The 20,238-nt window shown below is 35.7% G+C and overlaps 1 protein-coding gene across 3 annotated transcripts in view; it reads right to left on the bottom strand.

Annotated features, from left to right (window-relative positions):
- Positions 1–246: 246 nt before the first annotated feature.
- The window catches only part of ASCC3 (activating signal cointegrator 1 complex subunit 3), a 274,883-nt gene continuing 254,891 nt past the window's right edge, over positions 247–20,238 (bottom strand). For all 3 annotated transcript variants that reach the window (XM_038176559.1, XM_072036159.1, XM_038176560.2), the window contains exons 38-42: positions 9,014–9,165; positions 8,369–8,519; positions 2,422–2,628; positions 976–1,151; positions 247–877 (exon numbers count right to left, since the gene is read on the bottom strand). In XM_038176559.1, the coding sequence (XP_038032487.1) occupies positions 730–877; positions 976–1,151; positions 2,422–2,628; positions 8,369–8,519; positions 9,014–9,165 (834 nt within the window). In that variant the 3' untranslated portion in view covers positions 247–729. The remainder of the gene's footprint in view (positions 878–975; positions 1,152–2,421; positions 2,629–8,368; positions 8,520–9,013; positions 9,166–20,238) is intronic.

Genomic DNA, 20,238 nt, shown 5'->3' with positions numbered 1-20,238 from the left:
TGATGTATATGTATTATATGTAGAGAGTAAACTTTATGATCTATATAAATAGCATCATTTCTATACTGGAAACATTTTTGACTGTTTAGTATACTTTTATAACCAGACTTACTGCATACATAATTAGTATAAATTTTTGAAAATTTTCCTTTAGATTATCACCTTTAAAATGTAGCATTGCATAAGAGGAGGATTTTGTTACTATATATCTCATATGTTTTACACTGAAAAAAATTGAATGCAAAATATTTTTATGGACATTTTATTAAACATGAAATATAACACATCCATCAATATTTTCAGCAGCTCTTAGATCAAATTTTGTATTTTTCCCTATAAATTAAAAAAAAAGTTGCGTATTTAAACTACATTAATACATAGGCTACAGAGCGCTTTTCAAAATGAAGACTATAGCCCTAGATTTGCGCAAATTACAGCATCTTTTATTTTGATGTGTCAAAATTGAATTACAGCAACTCTATCAGGAATAAAAAGATCAATATGACTTCCAAAAGAAAGATGCACCAAGAAAAGACAAAACTACAAAGGAGTAAGGCCACTGTGGCTAACTCTGTGTTACCAGAGTCAATACAGTAGTCACTTTCACTTTCCTAGTTGTCTTGAGGTTAGAAGTTGGTTCCACTAAGGCAAACGAATTTTTGGATGTCCAGAATGACCAGATATGTTAGCAGAAAGACCAGTTCTTCTAAACTGCCTTTTCAGATCACCTTAGCTTAAAGTCAGGTGACTCATAGCATCAGATACCTCTGCTGTGCCTTGTGCTGAGGTACCAGCTGGGATAATATTCAGATAAATATCGTACTGTTGGTCCATGCCAAGGTAGCTGTCACTCATGAGATACAATGTGTAGATACACCTAAAATGTAAAAAACAGAATCATTAGTTTGGAAATTAGGTCTCAGCCACTTGGAAGAGAGAATTATTAAGAGAACTTTGTTTCTAAATTTGTCATACTTTCCAGGAGTCTCTGGAGTATAAAAAGCAACAGAGACAGTATTTCGATTTCTGACGTATCCAGTTCTCTTCAGGGCGATTAGTTCTTTTTTATCAACTTCTCCCAATATCAAAAACCATCCTTCATCTTTAACTTTGGGGAATCGGGGAGCCACTGCTTTACTGTCTTGCTTTCCCTGTTAGGGAAAAGAAACAGTTTAGTAAAACTGGAAATCATTGTTCCAAAATACCATTCTTCCTTGAATGAAAAACCACAAAAACACACACATGATTTTTTACATAATACTATAATTTAGCCAGATGTAAATTAAAATATTTTTATTTCTTTCCAGATGAAGACTTATTTTCAAAATAAACAGAGAAATACAGTTCAAAGGAAAAAAAAAAAAACAAAAAACACAACAGAATACAAGATATCATTCCACTTATCTTTTAAGCTATTTCAACTTGAATGGAAATACCGTTCCCTTTTTGTAATTTCATCTAATGTATCCCAAATGCTATTCTCAGCAGAAGGGTTAATTGTAAACCTCGTGTCTTTAAATAATGCTAAACAATATTGTTTAAGATTAATAGAAGGACAAAAACATACAAACAAACAACAAAGAAAAGCACCTGAAATCTTTATTTCAGGTCGATATAGCAAAAAGAAAGATTATTCCAATTATTCTTTAAGACAGTGACTTTACTGCTGAAAGCTGAAGATAAAATGATGTATACTCAATCAGCATTCATTTTGTGCTCTGTAGATGGAAAGGTTTTACTGAAGATTTATACAGAAGAAAAAACACCTCGAAAGCAACGAAGCTTCTGAAACAGTTTGATCCAGCTGTTTCATACAAAAGAGGGATCAAATTCAGGGAAATGTTTATAAAACAGTGATCACTGCATGAAATGCTTCTGCTCCCTCCTTCTTTCCAGTTCAAATCGAATGGCTAATGGAGTAGCCTTACGGACCTTTTTTTCTTCCTACAGATTCCCTTGAGGCTGAAGATGTGTTACAAGTAGAAACATATTTATAGGTATGGGTTCTGGTATGCAGTTTGGAGGTGCACGAGAATTTCATAGGAACACTTATAAACTGATTTGGGGACGCAGGATATGTAAGAATATGAGTGATAAGAGTTTGGGTAGTGAAGTGAACATTTCTACTGCTATTGCTTTATAGTACCCAAGTAAATAAACTTTATGAATTCCTGTTTTGTAAAAAAAAAAAAATAAGGACAGACTTTTTTCATTGACGGTAACTGGTTTAGGATTTTACCTTTACCTCTATTTACTGTCCTACTGCACCCTGAAAAACCATCTTCTTCACTACTAACACAGAAAAAGATTTTTAAAGTGTTTATAATTTACATAATTCTTCAACCATAAAAATATTGTTATGCTGTGTAAAGCATAAATGGAAAATTCTGCACTTGGGAAGGAAATAATAAATTTATCTACCTGATACCCCATCTGGGTTCTCTGCAGATTTATCTGGAGCACATATTCTTGATCAGCATGCAACTTGATCCATCTTTTGTCATCTCGTGTGTCTGTTGTCAACAGAGGAACAGGCACTTCGTTCTGAGGCTGCACTGCATCATCCCAACAGCCCTTAATGCTCAGGCTAATGTTCAGAATTGGCAAACGGGACAAGAAATTCCAAGCCTGTAGAAAAAACAGACCCCTGTGGATTACAAGACAATCTATACAATTCAGACGACTGTCATAATAATAATTCAATGTGTGATTGACATTCTTATTCTATATTAATAATAATTTATTATGTATTGGAATATCATATTTAATAGTACAACTCTTCCAATCACAAGCATAAAATACTTTTTCTTAACTTCTTACTCTAATTTCTTCTAAGCAAATAAAACAAATGTGAAACTCTCAAGCACATTATACATGCCTCACTAAGATTACTGATGTCTGAACACAGGAAAAATTCCTTACCACTCCCGATTAAAGTATTTTTTTCCTATAAGCCACTTAAAAACTAGTATAATTAAGTTTTAAATTAAACTTCCTTAGCATAATCCATAAAGAACAAGTCACTGCAGTGCTAATTAGCAATGGGCAAACCTCAGAGAGTTCAGAGGATCAGTTCAGATAATTAACCAAAAGTTCAACTGCATATCCAAAGTTATCCTGACTTTTTTTTTTTTTTTAAGGTTTTCTTCCATCGATCTTCATGAACCCTTCTTCTTACAATCCTCCAGAGTAATCTTAAGTCTGTCATTTCTTGTGAACTGCAACAGGCCTTCAACTTTTATCTTTGCACAGAGAACCGTGGCTAGAGGCATACGATTTATGTAGCTGAACGTGGCAGTTTCTTCAACCTTACATGTGGCAATTCATAAAGCATCCTGAAAATGCAACCCTACATATTTCTCATTTGGGTCTCCATCAGACAAGCAAAAGCACTGTTGAGAAGCTGTGACAAAACTGGAGGGAAGTAACACAGGCCTTCATTTAGTAAAAATCAGCATATTCACTTGATGAAATCTTTTAGGAAGAAGGAATAACAAACTTTGCTGTGGAATGGTGGCAGTGATTTGTGGCCTCGCTAGGGGTGAAAAAGATAGATGAGGTTGACGCTGGAAGAAAAACAAATGAAAACAACCACCACCACCATCTACTCTGCCCTCCTTCCCTTCCACCCCCAAAACAAAGCAACATAGAGGGCAGGAAGGAGAACAAGGGAAGAATATTGATCTTGGTAAGGTGCCAGCAGGTGGGATCTTGTGGGAACGAAAAGAGTAGGCTCAGTCACATGGGCAATACTGGCACAGAACAGAAATGTTTTATTTGGAAAAAGGCTGAAGTATACATACCTACATATTTTATGTATCTTTTAGACTGTCTTGTGTTTTAACAGAATCTGTTTTCATTTGGATGATGCTTGATGCATCTCTGATTACTTTTTCTGAGCTGGAAGGTCTAGAGCTGTAGCAAAAGTTAGGTTTGATTTTTGCAGACACCAATACCAAGATTCATCCTTAGAACAATGGTGTATGTTAATACACAATTACGGATACAGCAGCCAGGGTGAGTACAACTAAGATTACACTGCCATAGGAAAAGGTTTTGTGTGCCTCTCTCCCACAGCAAGCTGCCCCCCCCCTTCCATCCCCAGTGGGTTGGCACTGCCATACTGTGGTTGTGCAGCTAGATGGATCAGCTTGCTAATCATTTTGGTGACAGCATGAACTTAGATCAGCTTAAAGCTGATTGTGGAAGCCTATCCTGTAATCCTGTGAGCCCTCTAAATAAGCATGAACCTGAAAGAAGTGCTCCTGCCTGCTCCCCTGCTGGCACACGCATTCACTAGCCACTTGGCCACAGGCCATTTTGACTGTCAGCGAGAGGGCTGATGTGATCCCTCCTCCCCTCATCCCCAGATGCTCCTTCCCACCTCCTCACTTGAACCATTTGTGCAGCTGTGCAGCAAGCCAGGTCAGGAGAGGTGAAAATGGCATGGGGAGGGCAGAACTGCCCATTTCGGCTGCGGCGCAGACTTAGGTTGGATTAAAATGGCTGCATTACCATAGCCCATCTGAAATAAATGAGAAAACTGATTTAGGCTAAAACTAATCTCTTTCTCTCTTCCCTCTTGTGTGTGCTGCATAAACAGCTGTGTCCGCTCAATGGAGAAGGTGGGGAGGGCCAGCTGTGAGCGCTCGCAGAGCTGTAGTGTACAACAGGACACTGACAAATTGCATTCATGTTCCAATGCTTTAGCTTATAAAAGATAGGAACACTGTAACAGAAAACAGAATACAACAGCCAGAGCATTAAGGGAAAAGATAGATTCCTTTCTGTCTCGGTTCTGAAAAGAAGGGGAAAAAAGGCAGCGCCTCGAAGGTGAAAAACACCAAAGGCATTCTTAATGAATTATTAGTTGCCAAGATTTTGCTACATTTAACACATAAGACCATAATAAAATCATCCCCAGCAGATCACACCAGGTGAGACAACTTGTGTAGTTACACCTTAACTGGCAAATAGATTTTCTGTTTAATGTAGATGTTTTTAGGATTAATCTTATTGTAGGAACTTTGCAAACCTACTGTGTGAGATTCTTCATGCACCAAAGCAGTGTACTTGTTGCTGTTTTCAGAAAAGCCACTCTGATCTATACCAACCCACCCCTTTTATTATACTTTGGATATTGTTTATTTAGTAAACTGTTATGCATGCTATCTTGCGGGACAAGGCCTGTTATAATTATGTTAGAAGAAAGTTTAATTTTAGAAGTGGTTATTCTGTATTAACTCCTTTTGTGGCGTTACCTGTTGCTCTGTTGAAGACTCTCATTTGGTCCTGTTAATACTGTACAAGGCTACAAATTTTATGTGTCAAAGGCTGTCATGTTCTCACGTAGCTTTTACAGTGCAAACAAAGCAAAGTAACTCTGAATAACATCTTAATCAGATAAGAAGGCAGTTGTAATACGTCATTCTCCAAGTCTTATGTTTTTGAAAATTGAAGAGAAAGTTAGTGCTGCTTGATCACTGATGCACCATTGACAACAGGCTGTCTTTTTATCATCCATGCAATTTCGATAAAATACAGTGATGCTTTTCTCATTGAGGGAGAAGTTGAGTAGTAGCAGATAAAAATGAAAAAGAAGATTACAGAAACACAGATACTTCCAGAGTAAAAGCAGGTAATACCAGAGCAGAGCTAATGTTCTTTAAATGTTGGGGTTTCTTTTTTGTCTTTCAATAATATAAATAACCAGCTTAGTATTGTAAAAGGTGCCTAATTGCCTTAGAAACTGAAAAGCATCGCTAAAAAATACAACTCAGAATGAATCACTGGAACAAACTTGAAGCTTAAAGCCAAAGATCAGAGTTACAGTCTATATAGTTTTGAATAGCTGTTGAATTCAAAGTCCAGGTGATATTCAGTTATGTTTAGGCTTGTAACTAATATTTGGAAAATTAAGCTCAGACTCCCACATCATTTAGATATTGACTATTCTATTTTTTTTTCCCCCTGTTTAGGATTACATAAGCACATATTCACTCCTTTAAAATGTATCAATGCACCTAATAGATGAATTTACATATACTATATATATATCTTTAGCTTTATCTTTATATAACTTTATCTTTTATACACATATCTTTATATCAAACCCAGAGATTCAAAATATAATCACATTAGAAATTCTTCATGAACCTTTAATAACATCATTAACAATTTTGCCAATAAACTTTCCTCAAGACTTAGCTTAATATTCCAAATCCATGAGCAGCTTCAAGAACTGCTATTTAAAAATTAATTACCAATCTGCTTAAAAGATATTTTCTTCTTTTGAAATGTGAAATTTCTTTCCTTTTCTTGTCTTCCCCAAATTTATAAAGCTTAAACTGTTTTTTTTTTTTAACCATTTTTGTGCTAGTAACATGTTTAAAATACAGGTTCAATATATTATGAGTGAGAAGTAAAAGGTTTATAAGTAAAAGAATGTTTTAGGCATTTTTGTGGTGTAGTTACCACTTTATTTGACTTTGTCCAGGTCTGATTCCAGAATGCTAGGTTTAAAGTCTGTAATTTTGTATTTTTTTCATTATAGAAACTATATTATAAAGGTACTTTCCTTTATTGGAGATATTTTCTCTTGACTGGCCCTAGTTTAAGTGCACATTAAAAGACTTTAAATATGAAGGTACTCAACAGGCAGTCTCAATATAAATTTTAATTCTATGCAAGCTATTATGACAGTTTTTTACTGGAAAAAAAAAAGCCATAAAATATAAAATGTTGGTATAAAGGTTCACTTTTGCAATGACCCGAGTAACACAGTCATGGCTTTGCAATACCCAGTATGGCCATTCCCAACTCACAGAAATGAAATTTTCTCCTTATACAATGCTGAGGCAGTATGTTTTTTTTCCTCTTATATGCATCTATATTTACAAACATAGACATATAGAGGCATAGAGTCATTCACAGTGTGAATGTACACACCACATACACACAAGCTATTTTTGAGGAAACTGCTAAGACATTTCAATACCAGCCAAACATATTTATCTGAGGATTAATCTTCATCTATTGAATCAGACAAGAACACTGCCATGCATACAATTATTTAATTAGCAGCCAAATCCTCTGCCAGTCAGCAGCCGCTCCAGGCATACTGATGGGGCAGTAGATGCAAATCTCACAGTAGTACTGCTTTTTCTCATTACTACTGCAATTAGCACTTAAATTGATGCTTTAAACATACTAATTTCTGGAATAATTCAGGATTTGTATGTTACCTGGGATCGCCTCACTGCAGAGACGACACCAGATTGCTACGCAAATTGAAGCACTTTTGAGCCAAATAACCATCATCATATCAGACAGAGCCAATTTGCATTTGCTTTTAAAGATAACAGAATGGCAATTTATGCAAATAAATTAAGTAAGTTTACTTCTGAGTTCTCCCTGAACTAATTATAACAATGTTCTAATTTTTTATCACATCTAAAAGTTGGACTGAAATCAATGTGTATTATGTTAGAAATCTGTTGTTAAAGGAAGCCTTGTTTTGATGTCAATACATTTTCTTAATTCAGAATTTTGATGGTAATTTAGTTAGAAATGCAGATGTCTGTTAGAGACATTTAAATACTTTTCTTCTTGTTTGCATACCAGTAAAAGGTTTAACTGAAGCTGAACAGTCAAACACAGGACATATTGCTGTCCTTTTAAATATTCAAATAAAAATCATGTGAAGTATAGCTTTTGAAGTTTTCCTCTTTCATACATTTATTTGAAATCAATAGGCTTATCATGTGATTAATACTATGGAATATAGCTGTCCTTTGCTGGAAACTGCTTGAAAAAACAACTGAAAATAAGATCTGAGAGCAGCTTCAACATTTTGAGATTTTTTTTTCCTCCCTGTGAAATTTTATCTGCTTTTTCTGTTTCAAATAGAAAATGAGCACTGGATCTTTTACTAAAGGTATTTTCAGAATAAAAGGTATCTGACAGACCACTTCAGAAACCACCTATGACGACATTTGCAATGATGCATTCCTAGTGCATAGCTGGCTATGAAAAGGTGGATAACACCTAGAAGATTGTACAACCCAGACAAGCATCTTTAGAGCAAGGAGATGTGTTAATATCAGCCATAAACCAGATAAACCAATCAGCCATAAACCAACACAAACCAATGTTTTCAGTTAACAGAGAATAAGAGAAAATAATATTGAGAAAATAGGCTGAGAAGAACCTCTGTAAAGCCAGCAGTGCCTTTGAAATTAGAGCAATGAATACATTGCACTTTATATGGAACATCATGTGCTATTAACTGAAGGGGAGAGAGTATTTCTTTTCCCAACTACTTTTTCTTTCCTATCGTACTGATAATGACCAAGATTGAAAGTATTACCTGTGAAATGTGTGCTGTTTGCAATTCACTGTCCACAATGGAAGCAAAAACATTCTCTCTTCCTTCACAGGCAGCCATGAGTTCAGGAAGACACTCAATAGGTCCTTGGTAACCTCCATGCACACTCTTCCTTTTTTCTTGGCTCCACTTCCTGATACAGACAGAAAAACATTTCCAGGGAGGGAAAGCAAACATTTATTTTCAGTTGTTTTGGTGGTAAAACTTGATGCTAGTTTCAGTTATTAAATGCTGGTCATTTGTTTTTTGGCAGCACTAATTATTTATTGCATCTATAGAGCTCAGCACTACGATATTAAGATGGACACAATGTATTTTTATAATGGATTAAAATAAAGAGGTAATTAATATACAGAGTTAGATTTGTTAGAACTTGGAACCCTTCCAGTGATCTCTTGTTCATTTGTCTGGAATCATGGCTCTCAAAATAATCTGTGTGGGTTAATTAATCAATGAATATTGAAAACAGAAACAAAACCTCCATTTGGGAAAGCAACACTGTGAAAGAATGAGTTTGCTTCTGTTACTTTAATGAACATTCTTGGGCACAACAATGACATTCAAACACTACCAGCAGCCAGGTGGAATGAAATTGCAAACCTGCAAACACTTGGAATAGGTACATACCGGAAAAGGTAAAGGTGGTGTACTTCTATATTGGGCAAAGTAAGCAGGGAAGAGTCGTGTATCCATCTACCCTGAACCACCATCTGCACCAAATTGGTTATATTCAGAGCAGTCACCAGCCAGCCATGATGTGCTGCAACATCCAGCATTGCCTAATCAAAGGAGACATATATATAAAAAGAGAAAAAGTATAATTGTATATCTGGTTCATACAAATAAGAACATTTATTTAATGTTTAACATACATGAATTTCTAGGCTTTCTATGGAGGAATCTAATGCAATTTCTACCGATGGCAGTAGGCACCTTTTGAATTAACCTTGAAAAAAGATGGATTACATCCTGCATCATCAACTGCTACCCTTTAAAAGGTGACTAATTTACACCATGTTTTGGGTGGGGGGGGTGGGGATGGGGGGTGGGGTGGGAGCAGAAGGTGGATCTTTTCCTTAAAAATAACCTCTCTTTTACATGATACTACTGAGAATGAAAAGAATAAATCTCAAAGTTCACTGGAAAGGAAGATGTTACAATTCACTGCAGTACTAGTTCATGTTTTGACATAAGAGCTTTCCCACACTTGTGTAATTATTCAAAAAATATTTGGTCTATTTAAGAATGACAACATATTTACATTTGTTCCAAAATTAATACCAACATCACTTACCAGTAGCAGTTACTATTACTCCCATTTCAAACCTAAGGAATTTAAAAAGTGTGTCCCGAATGGGACTAGACAGAAACCTGAAATTTAGTGTACTGGGCATTTTGAGGTTTCGTTCGACACTGACACCTAACTTTAAATCTTGAAGAAAGATTACAAAACAGCTAATCGTTTATGTGGGTTGAGTAAGACCAGTCAGCAACAACACAGATTTCACTCTTTGCACTGTATACAGCTGATTGTTTAGATAATGAGGGATGTCTGGCTGTCACTTTGGCATCTCTATGCTGAATCTGAAAGGCTTTCCCCAAGAACATTAAAAAAAACAACAACCAAACAATCAAAAAAAACCATCCAGATACACGTCACGCTTAAAAGTGTTAATGGTCATCCTGCCTTTCTTGTGAGTTCCCTTTCCATTTATATGTCCACATTTTAGACAATATAAGTGAAAGCTATACTCTAATATCACTAGCATAAAGATCTAACTCTGCAAAATTCATTACAGAGCATACATTGTGAGTGGTCCTATTGACGTGAAAAAAAAAATCTTTTTTTTTTTTTTTTTCCTGAAACTGAAGCTGAATTGTATTTGGTTAGTCTGAAGGAGAATTTAAGAATTCAGCCAAAGGAGAAAGAACCAAGCACAAGCTTTCAGCTTCAATGTAATTTTTTAAATAGTGGATGCAGTTATTTGTATATACACTTTTCACCCTGTCTACGGTACATTAAAGCAATTAATATGATCTATGGGAGTATTTCAGCGGGTGAAGAAAATTAAGCTATATGTTTGTTCTCTTTCTAATTTTATTGTTTAATGCCACTGTAATCACAATAAAGTCTGTGTTTTCATATTACAGCACTCCAACTCAGTACAAAGTCACATATTTAAAAGTGGTTTGCCATGTAGAAAATTTGATTAAAATACTGGAAAATGTTTTTTCAAGAAAGCAAGAAAACAGTCTGGCATATTGAACAGTTCCCATGCTTCTTTAAATATTACCTTCTTGATATTAGGAGAACTGTAGTTTGATTTTAGGACTAGGCTTAGGACGTTTTCATGGGTTTTTCTTTACAAGACAAATTATACTGGTTGATACTTTCATAGACAGCCCATAGCCTGCATAATTTTAATGTATTTTCCAGCCACTAGTGTAATGACGGGATGCTGTCTATGTAAGTCTTTACATTTAATCAAATGTTTTACAGACAAACAAAAGGCAGCATTTACTTAAGGCAAACTAAACAGTGAAATCTTCTTTAAACAAAGGAGCTGTTTACACATGCAGAGCTATTTCAATTAAATTACACTGATTCTGGAGAAATGCTGAGTTTAAAGACACAAGTTAGTTTCAGTCATGGTCAGTCACACAGTTTATTTTAGCAGTTTACAATGCAATTTCAACAGGTTTTATTTCAGATCACACTGAAAAGATCACTGACACTTAGAAAAATATTTAAGGTGTTATCCTGAATTACACAAATGTTGTCTCATTTCCCGTGAGTTGTGGATAAAGTGCCTTTCAGCTAATAATGAACTAGATTTAACATTTTTTTTCTTTCTTTTTTTTTTTTTTTTTTTGAGGAACAGTCATAGTACCCTGAAACAACAATCCTCTTTACTCTAGAAGTACCTCACGGCCCAACAGCAACTGTTTTCTGTCTTTTCACTTGGCTTGCCAAGGTGATTTCCAGGTATGATTATCTTAACCATTAGGAAACAAGATTATGTTTGAAATCACACTTGAACAGCTTTACGGCCTAGAGATGTATGCATTGGTTCACATCATTTTTAGTCAGATAAAGACAGAATTGTTCTCAGCATTTATCAGAGTGAATCTTGGCTTTTAAACTTAGAGGATGGGTTGTTCTTTACCTGCTTCCACATCTCAAAAGATACATGGTACTGTCAGTGCCTCTCAGCCTGGTGCTCAGACAGTGTTTTACCTCCCTCCTATTTTACAGTACTTGATTCTTTTTCTTTCCTTTCTGCCATTCTGGCATAGCCTAAAACATCACGTTCCTCAATCATGAAACTGCTCTATGTACATTAATAATAATGGATACATACTTATCCTGCCTTCTCCATGAACAGCAAGAAGAATACGGTAAGCTGTATTTTCAGTCAGCATAAAGGAGTGGTATTTTCATAAAATGCTTCTGAGGATAGATGTACAACATTGTTTTCATTGTTTTCTTTCTTTCTTCCTTTTTTTTTTTTTTTTAAATCTATTCCCCTACTCTCACCCTTTTAGCAGAGGCTTGAAAAGGGGAAAAGGAAGAGAGAAGACGTAAGAGAAAGACAAGCTAAAACAAGCTATACACTGAAATTAACTGGAGGATCCTTTCACATAGAAAATCTCCTAGAAATTGATAGAGGCCTGCAGATAGATATCCCGTAGGGAGTAAGGAAAGCCTGTGCATGTGAGACTCTGTGTTCCACATTGTTATAATGAATCCACATGGCAAATCCTCTTTTCCTCCTTATTTTCTGCTTCTTCACCCATAGAATTTATTCACAGCATCTCTATCTGGATGTGAAATCCAAGACAGTGACATTGTGAAAAAGTCAGAACAATGGTAAAGTTGGCTTGTTTCATCTGCTGCCTTGGAAACCTACACATGCTTCATTTTCTCCTAAGTGTAAAACACACATGCTTGATACTCAAATTGTTATTGAAATTCTTATAAATACTCAAAGTAACAAATTGAGCCATTTTCCTCCAAATTAGCACAACTATAAAAAGAAAAAAATGTAAAAGAAAAATTAATAATTACTTAATATTTGTCATCTGATGAACAATATTTATGTTCTCCAGTTGCTTCTTGTTTTTACTGTTGTTGTTTTTCTAGAAATTTGTTACTTCTTAACTTTAATTCTTATTTTGCAAAGGTGTAAGAAATTTCTAAATATTTAGCAGCTGATAGGATTGGAATAGATTAAGAACATCATTCTAAACTGAAAATGGCACAAGTTGTTCATCTACCTATTTAGCCTCAGAATTTCTTGCCAACACAAGGTAATTTCATCAGAGAGAAAAATTTAAAAGAGAAGAGGACAGTGAGTGCAAAAGTGAAACAAGATAAAACTATAAAGATGCTTTTACTTACAGAAAACAAACTATATATTTTAGTAAATCAACAATTAAAAAAAAAGCCTGATGTCCACTGCTTTTTAACCTACAGTGGAAATGAGGGGGGTAAATAGATGGAGTGAAGGGAAATATTGTTTGTTATAATGAAAAATGCTTACCAGTGTCTTATTTGGGCTTCTTTCTACACTTCAGAGAATAAAACCAGAGGCATACAGTGAGATGGGTTTTGATGAAAGAATCAGATTTTAGCTCTTAAGCCTTTCCAGTGTCATGCTCTGACAACCATGAAGTAATAACAGCAATTATTAAACGTGTCCTTTAGCATTTTAGCCATCATTACCAAAAATAATTTGACTTGTACAACAAGTCAACAAGGGAAGCAATTTGCTGTAAACCATGGCAGGGTTAGGACAGAAACAATGCTCAATAAATGAATGATGTAGCTTATGGGGTATGGCAAAGATTTCCATTTTGATGATACTCAGAATTGAACGTCAAAATGTTTGGAACAAAATCTCTTGCTATTTCTTTCTTTACAGTGGAGGAGCATTAGTACCAAGCCCTACACATTCTATTACCAATTTTCCATCAGCTCATTTTTGGGAGCAATGTTTGGTTAAACTACTGAGCTATTTAAAATGATCAAATCGTACCTTTCTGGTCTAGAGTGAATCCGAATGTTTTTACTGATGCTTGGAATTTGAATGATGTTATCTTGAGGGAAAGCAAAGATGGAGGCAGGATGTAGGAGAAGTGAGTATATGGCATAGAAGTGATAGCAAAAATTCCTTTTCTCTGTTGTTTTTAAGCACTCTGTGTTCAAAACAGCAGATAATAAATGGTTCCCTAATGAACAACCCTTCCCCCCTCATTCAGATTTGTCTAGCAACAGAAATGTCCTGATTCCAAATATTTTACTTTAGGAGCTTTTTGCAAAACTTTAACACTGTTTTTGCAATAACGTTTGCGTCCTTCATTTGAAATACAGACACTCCGGATCAGTCTTGTATGACTGGATGGGTGGCAGGTGACCAGAGACTGTACAACCAGTAGAGCTTCTGACCTACTGAAATGACTTAAATAGCTTTTTTCTTCAAGGTACGATATTGAAATGTTAAAACAAAACAGCTTGCATCTTAACAGAGATCGTATACTGTGTGAACTATTCTTTGTTATTCTGTTTGAACTCACCTGTTTTATACAGCTCTGAAAACACTAAGCATTCTGCTTAAATACTGTAAATATAAATGTAAACATTGCATATATAAATATTGATATTTTTGGCTAAATTATATCAAGAAAGGTGGCAATGAAGCCAAATGAACAGTGAGAACAGCTCTGGATAAAGAAGCTAGCTAAGTGGACTAAGGTAACTTATGGCTGAGAATCACATCTGTGATTACTATGCTGAAAGTAAACTGCCTACAGTGATGCTATTGGTGGTAATGCTTTGGTGGGTGGGAGCTGAAACTTCAGGAGTACCTAAGGTGAGTTACATGGCTCAAATTTTCCCACTCTTTAAAGATTCATTTTACTTTTTGTATCAGTGCGTCGTAGACTACAGTACTTTCTTGAGTACCTTCATTTGGGAAATTGAAGGTTTCTACACTACTCTGTACAGTGTTGCAGGCAGAACCACATTCACCTTAGAACAAAACATTACATTACACACATTACATTAGTAAAATAAATCCAACACATTCTCAGACAAACAAATACAAATCTTATTTGGCACTACAAATCTTATTCTGAAGTGATGCCTTGAGAAAGGAAACAGATATATAAAAGAAATAAACTCTGTGAGACTAAAATACTTCAAATTTATTGCACAATTAAGTTAAAAAAGAGAGTTAAGGCTAGTTGGATTCTATCCTTATTTTTGTACCCCAGTTTTTTGTGTATAGTATTCTAATATCAAATAATGAAAATATCCCTACCCTTGCCTACCATATTTGCCAATATATGTTCTGTTGTCTAGGACTAGACTTCACACGTTTAAATGCACAGATTTAAATCATTACATTTAAATCAAGCATTAGAATTGTGCCTAATTAAAACTGTTCAAGATTACAGTTTATATGACAAATATTTCTACATTTTAATAAATAAAAAATGTTCCCATTTTACCTATTTTCCTGAAAACTGTTAATATGGAATAATATAAATCTTTTTATTTGTACATGCTTCAAACCTAGGAAGCCTTCCAATATGTGGTATTATATTATAATCCACACGTGACTTGAGATCATACTAATACAAGTAACAGTTTTCAGATGTTAAAGCATGCCATGTTTCCTTGTTTTTATATAAATCATGATTATGATGCTTTAGTTATATACCCTAGAAACAACAACTGAAGACTTTAAAAGTTTATTCGAAGAAGTCTTACAGAGCATCTTAAGGTCACTACCTTCTGCATGTTACATATATGCAGAACAGGTCAGAGTTCTAGTCAAAAATTACCTTTTAAAAATGTATTAAATAGGAAGGGTTCTTTCAAATAAATATCAGAATCATTCAGCTGTACAATTTTAGCCTGCGGAAAAAAAAAACAAAAACGAAGTACACTCTATGAGAGAGATAGTGAATAAGATGTAATTAATCCTATTTGGGCACTCTTTTTATACTACCCTCTGCATTCTCGCTCCATTTTTTTTAAAGCATATTCAGCTACATCTTCCTCTGCTACCCACTATGAGAGACTGATTCTTCATTCTCCCATCAACATAAAGGTCTCACTGATGAATGTAAATTACGACCTTCCTAGCTGCTTTGTAAGATTACTATCCTTGTATTCATCCTTTAGCCTCCATAGTAACATTATTAGTATGATCAGAAACAGGGAAAGGACAAGTCACTTACTGTCTACATTTAGGGTAGTGCAACCCTTCCTCTCTTACTGATTTTTTTTTTTTTTTTGGTAGTATTACAGAAATAAAAGCAGCTATGGAATGTGATACTAGCATTATAAACTGAGTAGGATATAACCCAACGTGTTCAGAACTTGTTGAATCCCAGTGTACAATTTATTTTCAGATTACTAATTAATATATTGATATTCTATACTAGGCTAGTGAACTGTAAATACAATATAATGTTTTTGAGAAAAATCTCTTGGCAAGAAATTCCAGTTTTCTCAACCTAAACAATGTCTTAAAAATGGCATTTGTTCCACAGCTAAGACAAATCAACCAAACCTGTGAAAAATATACAGTTTGTTTCTGTATAAATTTGCCCTCTTTAACATTTAAAATCAGTTTCAAAATAGCAATGTAATATTTTGTCAATAATTAAAATTTTTTGAGCGTATTCACAAGAATCCTTTTCAACAGCAACAGTTATTCCCAGTAACTTTCTCCTGAACTTTTAGCCCCATAAGGTTAGCATTCAGGAAGCTCAGCTGCTGTCTAACAAACTTAATTAATCAAAAAGTCATTTCCGAGCTGTAACTATGAGTAAAAGTGCTTCAAGTGTGCTAGCAAGCCTACAAGTTAATCAAAATGCTAATGCAGTACAAATTAAAGTTGTGATTAACATTTCACAGTAGCTGCTTAAGTGAATTGATCACACAAATGGGTTAAGCATTACTCATTTCCTCCAGCCCCAACTGGGAAAAGGTTTGTCATGACTGGGGGGTTATATATAAGCAGCACCATATCATCATTAAACTGTCACCAAGATGCTTCCATACAGCAGTTTGCAAATTATCCAGTGAGCAAAATCCCTAACACCACAGCCACAAAGGCAACCCCCCCACCCCTTCCCCAGACATACCTGTAGAATAAAAGCAGGCAGCAAGTGTTTCCACCTCAGCATTTCCTATGTCCAGGTACTATCACTACAAAGCTTTTCATTGCCATTTATTACCTATAAATGAGCATTACTTCCAGTATATACTCCGTAAATTTTCTGATTTCTATTATTTTCACCCTCTTTTTGTGGAGAATAATAGCAATACAGGCTGTTAATAAAATTGCAGATATGGTACTCTCACATACTACAGACACACAAAGAAACTATGTAGTGGCTAAAGGGACACTGGCCTCTGCTTGTAGTGTCCTTCACTTGGTTCTGAATGGTATTCTGCACTGTGAAGTTGATTTGATTGTCTTCTCTTCCTTCAGTTAAGCTGCCCATTCATTTATAATTACAAATGCATCTATTAAACAAAGCAATTATATCTTTTCCTGGGCACTTCTGGACAAATCTTGCATGTGCAACAGCAAAATAGGCCATGCCTGTAACTCCCACCTTTCAGCAAGTAACTGGCATGTCTGCAATAACACAGCACAAGAGCTCAAAACATACCTTAAGATACTTAAGAACTTCTCCATTTCCTCATAGGCAAGAAAATAAATGACCCAAGGGGTACAGCTAGCCAGTAGTTCTCGTGGCTGTAATGATTGGAGGAGGTTCAGGAGTATGGAAAGTCCAGAGCAGAGGGGCATTCTCATTTGCATAGACTGGGAACTGCAGCTCAGGCACCTTTTCTGTTTGCAGCTGTATGCAAGCTGTATGCATGCAATTATGGGCAGAAAGCAACTTCTGCCTGAGGAACAGTAGATAGAGCTCTCACCAGCAGCCACGAACAGCCTGCAGGTTACTAGCTCAAGCATTTCATCCATAAACTAGCTCTTATGACAGCTGAAGTGCTCAGCATGTTTGTGTGATATTAGAAGCCTCTAAATATGTACAACAAAGATGATTCTCAAAATTGTAGCAAAAGCTGCAATTGAAATGATCAGAAACAACTTTAACTATTTTGGAATGGGAAAAGGGGTGCTGTGCATATCGTTATCCAGCCAATGCAGTGCTTAACCTGAAAAAGCTTTTGATTTCATTTCAAAATTAGATTCTCCAGAGGGATAGCACGGTTGGGAAAGGCAGGCCAACAGCAGCAGAGCCACGAGGGCCTCATTTCAGGGCCATGCACATTTCCCATGCACACTACGCTTTATTGTGCTGTTCAGAACCTGACTTCCTGCCCATCTTCTCTCAGTGCACAGGTACCCTACTGAGATGCATTTAACACATCCATGGGTAAACACTTCTTAAGGTTAAGTCTGGGCTCCATGGCAGTTCTACTCCTGGCAATATTAAAATATTTTATCAACGATTATGCTACAAGTGGAGGCTTGTGGCCAATCCCAATGCAAAGCCAGCAACTGTCACATTTATTTCATAGAAGAGACTGCCCTGACAAAACTGAGACTGATGGTATTACTACCTCAATTATCCATTTCAATTAATGCAAATATAGGCGACAGCCTTAGAACACCAGAATAAGAACTGATCGCTGAATACACAGTCTCAAAATACAAGGCTTGACAAAAGAAGTAAAAAAGAGATTAGATTTAGTCCATTTCACATGCTCCTAAATCAGGGAGAGGAAAAAAGATGGGGTATTGTCTTTGCAGTAATAATTATATCTTAATAATTATATCTCTATAAAAATATTGGACAAACCATTTCATTTTTTTTTTTTTTTAATGTTCTTCTGCAATAAGTGGAGAAGTGTTTGAATTTGTGCAACTGCTGGAGTGCTCAGCACCATCCTACTGACACTTTTGTTTTTTCTGAGTGAAAAACAATGCAGATAGTGTGTGAGGCTTGAAGAGAATATGCAGGATGCTGTAATTATATTAATGGTAACAGACAAATAAAAATTCTGTGACTTGCCCCAAGATCATATATGAATTACTGCAGAGTTCTTGAGACATGGAAACCTTCTATACTTTATCTATGGCAGCCTGTCAGTGATAAACAAACAAACAAACAAAAAAACTTGTTACTTTCTCATTCAAGCTTTTCAGTGTAGAGCAGGGACATTCCTCCCATCTGGTCGACGCCCCTGTGGCTGGACATTCACTACAAAATTGAGTGTGGGAACAGTTCAGCATTCACTTTCCAGAAGGTGACATATCACTATTCCTGATATTTCTCCAGTAAAAGGGAAAGTGAATTTCATCCTTGGTAAGTAGATACTAAACTTTACCTTGCTGTAACAAACTCCATTTAAACAACAAATTCTAACTATGGAAAAACAGTAACAGAATACATTTCTTCCATTTTGTATGGCAACGATTACATTCTTCTTTAGAGTTACCCTCCTGACTCCTCAAATCCTGTTAATGCTGTGGCAAAATGTGGCAAGATGCTCTTTTTGATCCTAGTTTTGACATCACAGCTTATGGCTTCTATCTTTCATCATGAGTATAGATCAACAGAATTCAAACACAAAAACAGAACAGAAATCTCAGCAAAAGTAATTTAAAAGTGGTTGCATGCATTTCCTATTAGAAGATGTGGAATCTTACCACAGCACATTAAAGAAAACTGTGAGAGCGTCTGTTTTGTTGCATTCATAGAAAGATTTTAGTAACATGAACATTATGTTCTTAGAAGGGCAGCAGAACTGACTACACAAAAGCAGCCGATCACTCTGTTGGTTTCTTATGGATTTTACAGTAACAAAAAAAGAGTCAAGAACTGCAATATATATTTATATTTAACCAACCCTGCTCAAGAGTCCTACCCTAGAGGGAGAAGGAAGATGGAAGGGATTCCTACACAGGCCACTATAAAATCTTAAAAGTTTGTAACTTAAGAAGTTTATTTCTTTAGGCTATGAATAATTCTGTTTGTGTCATTACAGTGATCTTGTTTCAGTGCTTCATGTGTATACTGAGGAGAGGGGTAAATTACAAAAGACAGTACTTTATGCATATTTAGAATTGTAAGAGTTGTAATAGTCCTGACATTTGTCTCACAGTTATGCAGAATATGTATGTGTAGGGCACATACATGTAGGGCATGTACATGATATGGAGGCTTTGCCAGCAACTCACCAATAAATGTTCATGTTCAGTTTAGCAATTAAATTTGAATGGAAGCTCAATCCTTATGTTGAACATGAAACAGTACAAATATAGTAAATATAATTTCTAAATCTGGATGAAATCTCCTCATAGAAAGAGTGAAAGTTCTGAACAACTACTGCAGGCCAAATGACTTCATTGTATTTTGAAAATTTTAGCTGATGCATTTTCCTGAAGATTTGAGGAAATCCATCAGCTACTTTTAGTTAGCTGATGCTGCTCACATAATTTTCTGACTGACCACTAACACCATTCAGCCTAAAGTCACTGGTGAAGAAGGAGGGCCAGAGGATGCCAGTGAAGCTACACAACGCGTGGGATGTGAAAAACACCACGGGAGAGAAGGAAGATGTAGGTGAAGACAGCACAGGAGAGTGGAGAAGTTTGTTTGCCTGTGGTGGAAAGAGACTTGCTTACCTGCAGTGGCTAGAGATGGCAAATCTGCTCTGCAGACGACCTGAGATAGAGACCCTCTGTACATGCTGAGATATAACCACTTGTAAAAGCTCTTTGAAAGATGTTAGTTTCTTGGAAGAGAAACACAGAGCTTATATGGAAGGTCTATGTTGCTCACATACCCACCAGCAC

The sequence above is a fragment of the Anas platyrhynchos genome, chromosome 3, assembly GCF_047663525.1.
Source record: "Anas platyrhynchos isolate ZD024472 breed Pekin duck chromosome 3, IASCAAS_PekinDuck_T2T, whole genome shotgun sequence".
NCBI classification, from domain to species: domain Eukaryota; kingdom Metazoa; phylum Chordata; class Aves; order Anseriformes; family Anatidae; genus Anas; species Anas platyrhynchos.
The sequence above is the reverse complement of the archived record's forward strand: the minus strand, read 5'-3'. Positions and strand labels throughout refer to the sequence as shown.